This window comes from Rhincodon typus, chromosome 5 (assembly GCF_021869965.1).
Source record: "Rhincodon typus isolate 14 chromosome 5, sRhiTyp1.1, whole genome shotgun sequence".
Lineage (NCBI taxonomy): Eukaryota > Metazoa > Chordata > Chondrichthyes > Orectolobiformes > Rhincodontidae > Rhincodon > Rhincodon typus.
The window spans coordinates 103,779,422-103,787,126 of record NC_063336.1 but is presented as its reverse complement, the minus strand read 5'-3'; the positions used below and the strand labels follow the sequence as shown (position 1 = coordinate 103,787,126).

General features: G+C 41.2%; 2 protein-coding genes across 3 annotated transcripts in view; one reads left to right on the top strand and one right to left on the bottom strand.

The window, feature by feature from the left end:
* Positions 1 to 303, bottom strand: part of LOC125483160 (cleavage and polyadenylation specificity factor subunit 3-like) — an 81,716-nt gene extending 81,413 nt beyond the window's left edge. Inside the window, exon 1 of the mRNA XM_048597110.1 lies at positions 160 to 303. Coding sequence (XP_048453067.1) covers positions 160 to 230 — 71 coding nt within the window. The 5' untranslated portion in view covers positions 231 to 303. The remainder of the gene's footprint in view (positions 1 to 159) is intronic.
* Positions 297 to 7,705, top strand: part of itgb1bp1 (integrin beta 1 binding protein 1) — a 27,687-nt gene continuing 20,278 nt past the window's right edge. The window contains exons 1-2 of one of the 2 annotated variants that reach the window (XM_020519523.2): positions 297 to 425; positions 5,917 to 6,019. In XM_020519523.2, the coding sequence (XP_020375112.1) occupies positions 5,948 to 6,019 (72 nt within the window). In that variant the 5' untranslated portion in view covers positions 297 to 425; positions 5,917 to 5,947. The remainder of the gene's footprint in view (positions 426 to 5,916; positions 6,020 to 7,705) is intronic. The other variant, XM_020519525.2, reaches the window with a different exon arrangement.

The window sequence follows — 7,705 nt, the reverse complement described above, 5'->3', positions numbered from 1 at the left end:
GGGAGATGGAGAGAGCTGAGGGCGGATATAGGGGAAGGTTGACAGGGATGGGTTGTGGCAGCCGTAACCCTGCAGTGGGATCTTAAGCTTATTTCGATGCCGTGGAAGTGGGTAAGTGGGTGAGGTGGTGAGGTGGTGAGGTGGTGGGGTGGCACTCACAGCGGGCGGATCAGCAGCTGATCGCTCTCCTCCGCTGGGACAAAAATCTCCGCTTTCCGTTTAGCCGCCATGCCGGCCTGGGCACTTCCGGTCCGGCCGCAGAAAACCTCCGGCTGGAAACCACCTCCACCCCTCAGTGGCTGGGAGGGCGGGGGACACAACAAAGTGAAACACTTGAGTCTTGAGAGGGGATTCATCACAAAGAGTCTCATATTGTGCACTGAGATAATCGTGTTATTTCTGTAAGAAACCGGGTAATTTGTCAGGTAATTCGTTTTATTTTTGAAGGTTTTAAAATATAGCACGTTCTATACATGTTATAATCGATGTGTTTTTTTTTGAGATTCAAGTTGTTGGGCATGTTATATGTTGGTGCTCGTCAGCAGTGAATCTGTCTTTTACAATTAAACTCTTGGTTCTATTTAACCTTTAATCCAGGCCATTCAGTGATGTAATGTCTTAAGGGTAAATGTAATGAAGTACTAGATTGACTGGCTGTATTTAAGGGATGATCTTCACTAGGATCAGAGCAGGTACATCCAAGGATACTGAGGGAAGTGAATGGTGGTCTCCTTAGATACCAGGGTGTTGCCAGAGGGCTGAAGGTTGTAAGTGCTACATCCTTGGTCGAACAAGAGTGTACAATATACCTAGTAATCATAAACTGGTTGATTTAACTTAAGTGGTGTTGAAGATCTTTACGGAATACAGTGTGGATAGAGTCCATTCGGCCCATTGAGTCTGCGCCAACCCTCCAAAAAGCGTCCCATCCAGACCTAACCCCCTAACCGCACATTTATGATGGCTAATCCACCTGCCTACACAATCCCCACGCAGACACGGGGAGAAAGTGTAAAGCCCACACAGACAGTCACCAGAGGTTGAATCAATACTAGGTCCCTGGTGCTCTGAGGCACCATGCTAGCCACTGAGCCACTCTTAGGAATAGTAACTGAGGGCACAATTAGCACCACTTGACAAATGTTGATTAGTTAGGGAAAACCACCACGAATTTCTTTAAGAGTAGCAAATGGTACTCTAAGGAAGGGTAATTAATATAACCGCACTACTTAAAAAAAGGAAGTAGAGAGAAAACAGGGAATTATAGACCAGTTAACTCAATGTTGATGGTTTGGAAAATGTTTGCGTCCACTATAAAAGATTTAATGGTAGGGCATTTTAGAAAACAGTGACAGGATTGGACAGAGTCAGTATAGATCTATAAAAGGGAAAGCATGCTTGACAAATCTACCGGATTTTTTTGAATTGATAAGGGGGAGCCAGTGGATATGGTTTACTTGGGCTTTCAGAAGGCTTTTGATAAGGTCATAGAGTCATAGAGCTGTACAACATGGAAACAGACCCTTCAGTTCAACTCAATCATGCCAACCAAATGTCCTAAATGAATCTGTCCCATTTGCCAGCATTTGGCCCGTTTCTCCCTAAACCCTTTCTATTCAGGTACCCTTCCAGATGCCTTTTAAATGTGTATTTGTGCCAGCCTCCATCACCTCTGGCAGCTCATTCCATACACGTAGCACCATGAAAAAGTTGCCCCTTAGGTCCCTTTTAAATCTTTCCCCTCTAACTTTAAACCCCTCTAGTTTTAGACTGCCCTACCCTGGGGAAAAGACCTTGGCTATTCACTTTATCCTTCCCCTACCCTGGGGAAAAGACCTTGGCTATTCTCCTTATCCATGCCCCTCATGATTTTATAAACCTCTATAAGGTCACTCCTCAACCTCCGACACTTCAGGGAAAATTGCCCCAGCCTATTCAGCCTCTCCCTAAAACTCAGACACTCCAATCCCGTCAACGTTCTTCTAAATCTTTTCTGCACCCTTTCTTGTTGTTCAATAGTGGGATCATGGTCCATGGGAAATAGAGGGAGAGTGAGTGCTGGCAGTCAGCCTCTGCAGTATAGACATCAGTACACCAGACAACAACAGCACAACCCTTGTCGGCAAAGGTTTGATCTGAGAGCACGGAGTGCACTCAGTTCAGAGGGAGATAGATTCAAATGGGTGAGCGGGGCAGGGAAAAGAAATTAAGGTGATCAATGTGATGTTGATAGTTCTCATTGAACAAATTGTTTGCGGTTAAAGAAAGGAGGGAGGGGTCCAGGTGGAGGGAGAATAGAATGTTGGAGACAGGTGAAGGAGTCAGTGGGACAGGGAAAGGCTCTTGTCCAAAGAAATGGGCATGAATGCAAAGGTGACGGAAGAAGAGTTCAACGTTATACCATGCCCACTGAGCTGGGGCACAGAAAGATTAGTCTAAGACCTTTGCTGAGTACATTCAGCAGAGAGTGGAAGGTCAGAAGGGATAGTAAATACTCAACAAGACGTAAGGTTTGGAGAAGGGATGGAAACAAGGAAGGGGAGTGGAGGAAGTTCCCAGAGGCGTGTGGGTGTCTCCGAGTTGTTGCAGCTTGCATTCCTTAATGAATGAAAGGAATTGAAACAGTTTCTTGTTGGAACAATGAACAAGTCAGAGAATGAAGAAGAACAGGGGTGGGGGAGGTGTGATGCGATGCATAGGACAACTGAGCCAACATGAGGTAGTGCTGATGGAAAGAGAGGCCAAGCATGTGCATACTGTGGTGCACAACACTGAGTGTGGATCTTAGGATACGGTCAGGCCATCTGTCTGAGGAACATTGTATATTGTGGAGATACTTATGATCCTGGGTGAATTTGAAACATGAAGGTTGAAACTTCAGTTGGACTCCACTTAGGGTGAGTCTGAGCTGGAGGCAGTCACTGAGGAATGTGATGTGGCTGTGGAAGTGAGTTTGGCAAATATCTTATCAAATACTAGGAGCAACAACTAAAGTAATGATGGTAAACAAGAAGATTAGAACAGAAATCCTATTGGAGAGAGGAGCAGAACTTCTTCAAGGTGGACACACCTGGAAGAGATGTGACAGAGAGTTAGGGTCTGCTTCCATGCTGTATGACTCCACTTGTATGTACACTACAATCACAGCCATTTGCGTGTCTGGGCTTAAGAAAGCAATTCAGGTGCACTACAGTATATTTCCTTCAGCATGTCGTGCTGCAAGAGGATAGAGCTCAGCAAGATGGAAACTGAGCTTTATACCATTAGGTCACATGCCATGATACATCATAAGCATATTCCTTAAAGGTACATCACACAACTACTATAAGACATAACACAACATCCCCCTTTTCCTTAAGAAAATAAGTCCCAAACAGAGAAGATATCATTCTACTTTGGCATGTTTTGTAGAATAATGATGTAGACATATGAAAACAGATTTATCAAGATTAATCATATGAACTTTGCTATGATGTTTTAGCGCTTTGACAAGTCGACTAGTCTTGTGATCTGGTACCCATCTGGAGAAGTACATGTTATTCTCTGTTGCTGTTGCCTATCAGTTTCATTGTCTTGCAGTCACTTAGCATGTTGTACGATCATCACTGACGTTTTCGTCCTCACTGTTTGCATGATTGGTGTATTGTACATTGGTCTGAGCTGATTTCTATTCCTTCACAATTTAGCACCGTGATCGGTAATGACTTTATAAAATCAGGGCTGATTTCACATCTTACAATCCCTTAATTGCCCGGCATCCACTGGATTTCTGACTCCCTATCTCTGTTCGGTGTCAGTGTGGTAGTTCTCTACCTGCTTGCAGGTGGTGTAGCTGTTTCGTTCTGTCTTTGAAGAGAAAAGTTCAGTAGTTCTTTCATTTTCAACACTGTGGGTGCGGTTTAAATTTTTTGAATGGTTATAATGCTGAGATCAGAGACACTCTGCTATTGCTGCACTATTGGTATCTACAGGTAGATGCTGAATTGCGTATTGGCACTGTATTGTGATTGTGCTAACATACAAAATTGATTTTCTGCTGTATCCTTTGAGACAGCCTTTTGTAGGGTGAACCATAAAGTGGAAGGTTTTAAGGAACTTTTTAAAGGAAGGAAGGAGAAGCAGAGAAGCATAAAAGTTTAGCAAATTCCAGAATTGGGGGTCTAAGTATTTGAATAGTCTTGCAGGAATTTTCGATGTCTGATAAGTCACCTAGCTATTTTCTGATTCTTATCTACGGAGAGTGGCCAGACAAAGATCTACACACTGTTTAAAAAGACCATTATTACCTGCCAGAGCAAGTTACTCCAGAGTATCTAAACATGGCATGCTGGAGACTGATTATAGAGGCTGTTAAACTCTTGGATTCAGTTGTTAAACTCCTTTTGTTTGCCTCAGCCTGTTTGCAGCTTTTAACACAGTTATGCACAACAGCTGCCTACAAGGCACTGTTATCCAGATGCATGGGACTACTTCCACCTGCTTCCAGTCTTATCTGTCCAATTGTCTACAGAAAATCATTTACAGTTTTTCTCCTCCTGATTCTACAGAGTTACTTACGGTAACCCCCAAGATCTATCCTTGATTCCCTCCTGTTTCTCATCTACATGCTGCACCTTCATGACATCATCCAAAAATACATTATTAGTTTCCACATGGCTGCTGAGAACATTCAGCTCTACCTCACCACTGCCTCTCAATTCTACCACTGTTGTTGACTTAGCAATACTGGAGGAACAAAATCCTCAATATGAAGGAAACTGAAGTCATTGCTTCCTCTCTATGCTCCAAACTTAAACAAATTTGTTCATGCGACATGTGGGTCACTAGGGAGGCTAGCATTTATTGTCCATTCCAGATTGCCTTTGAGAATATGGCGGTGAGCTGCCTTCTTGAACAACTTTTCCCAGGGTGAAAATGACTATTATGAGGGGTCATAATTGTAAGGTGATTGAAGGAAGATATAAGGGAGATGTCAGAGGTAGGTTCTTTAACAGAGGGTGATGGGAGTATGGAATGCGCTGCCGGCAGTGGTAGTGGAGTCAGATACTTTAGAGACTTTTAAGCGACTCTTGGATAGGCACATGGAGGATAGTATATTGTAGGGTATGCAGGGTAGTTTGATCTTGGTAGGATGATAGATTGGCACAACATCGTGGGCCAAAGGCCCTGTACTGTGCTGTACTGTTCTATGTTCTTAATTTCAGTCTGTGTAGGGGAGGTACACCCACGTCGCCGTTAAAAAGTCAGCTTCAGGACTTTGACTAAGTGACACTAAAGGACGGCAATGTATTTTCAAGTTATGATGGTGCATGGGATGGAGGGGAACTTGCAGGTGGTGGTGTTCCCTAGCTACTGACTTCAACTCTCTCACATGCACTTGTCTGTGACTAAACTAGATTTTATTGCAACCTTGCTGCTACATTTCATCCTGAGATGAACTTTTGACTATATGATCGCATCATCAACATGTCTTCACATTGGCCCTACCTTAGCTCATCTGTTGCTGAAACTCTCATTTATACCTTTGTACCTCTAAACTTGACTATTGGAACACACTGTTGGCTGATCTCCCACATTCTGCTCTCCATAAATTTGATGTTGCCTGGGCTACTGGTGTCCTAACTCACAAGTCACGCTTTGCTCATTGATCCAGGTTACCATGTTAAAAATTGACTTTTAAATTTCTCATCCTTGTTTTCAAATCCCTCTATATAAATGCACACAGTAGTTTCTTTTGTCACATGATCTCCTATTCCTCATTGAAGTCTCACCACCAGAGTTGTCAGATTTATATATATTTTGGTGAAGATTTGGTGTAACTTGGATGTCATCAATAATGTCAAATGATTTTTTTTTTGTCTGAAGTAGATGAGGTTTAATATGTGCTTTGTGTCTTTCTCGGTGTCTGTTTTTAAGAGCAGATAAACCTATGAAACAATGGTGAGATATGTTTCGAAAAGGGAAGAAACGTCACAGCAGTAGCAGTTCTCAAGGCAGTGAAATCAGCACAAAAAGCAAGGTGGGTTTTCATTGCCACGGTTATACTTGGTCAAGCTTTAACTAATGTCGCCAAAGATGTTACCAGACAATCAGGTGTGAATAAGTTCCTATTACACAACAAAAAATGGCACAAAAATGATAGATTTCAACTATTTGTTTCTCATTTGGTAAGACAGATTACTTTATATGAATATTTAGTAAACACACATGGAGAAATGCTGTGGAAACCAGCTTTGTGAAATATTGGATCAAGTCTCTATCTGCTGTTGTTGTTCAAGGCTATTACCTATTCATTTATGATCCTTTCAAGTAGCTCTTGGCAACTGTTTAACACCAGATCTTAAAGTTATATGTAAACGAGGAACATATGTATTGTAGTTCATCTTTTCATTGCATTACAAATACCTGTTCAGTATACAGTTTTTTCCCCAAATTATTAATTCGTGTTCCATCCTCATTGATTAATCTCATTTTTAAAAAAAAAATCTCAAATTTTCACTTAACTTACTAAGTAACAATTTTTTCTCAATGTTGGTTCCTTCTGAAATCAAATTTACTGGAGGCTCATATACCTCAGTTATTGCGTCAGTGTATTTGTGAGTAGATAACACTGGTGAGCAAGCATTCCATCATGTAGAAAGGCTTTGTATTGAATTAACTGAGATCAGTTTCATTATAACTAACTTCTAGGGTAAAGAAGATGTAAAAAATATAATCAGTTTAGTTTTCCACTTTTCTACATCAAGAGCTCCTTGGTCCTACTCCGGAGGTATTATTTATCAAGACTTCAGAACATCTAACACCTACATTCTGCTAAACATTAATTATAATTAAAGATACAGTTAATAATCCTTGCAAGGAAATGAATGCTTGTAGGTTCCAGGGAAGAACGCACCTGATTGTGGCTGCAATGTCTTTATGCTCAAATGTACCATAGGTCACCGATAAAAATAGTTCTCTCACTGCCATTGGAAGGGATAAGTTGTTGAATTTTGAAACCGCTCCATTGCAATTGTCCTGAAAAGATACATTGTTTGATTTTTCTTTGTGGCTTTTTGTTGAAGTTTACCAAATTTCAAGTTTAACTGGGGAAGGCTGGAAGTTCAAGAAGTTTCTGCTGCATCCATTCCTTAAGTTAGCAGATGTTTTATTCGGAGTCTGTGCAATTTCAAAAACATTCCAAGCTTTAAACCTAAAATATAGAGAAATTAGCCTCTAATGTTTAAACATTTTTCAGTTTATGGACCTGTAACCATAAAATCATGCAAGTTTATGCCCAAGAGACTTGGTGATCAAATATTAAACCTGTTGGCTGAAATATCTTGCTTGTGGTAATCAAGAATGGTCTATTGCTTTATACTCAATGCAGCAGGGCCAAGACAAGACCTATCGCCAATATGAAATTTAGGTAAGGACAAGTCACATCTATGTCGCAGGACCTTTGTTTGGAAAATTGATCAATTATCAACTTTTATGCAACAAGAGAATTCTAAAACTTCATGTATTTCAGTTCTGCACCCTCTCATGATTGAAAGCCTCTGTACCAAGTGACCAAATAGGTTGCTAAACCCTGGGCAAAATTGTCACCACACGTTAATATATTCTGGCAGATGTGAGTCACTAACTGTATAATTTCCTCCTCATACTGAAGAAATTAAAATAAGTTAGGAGGTTTTATATTTTTGGAGCAATTGTTGTAACCGAT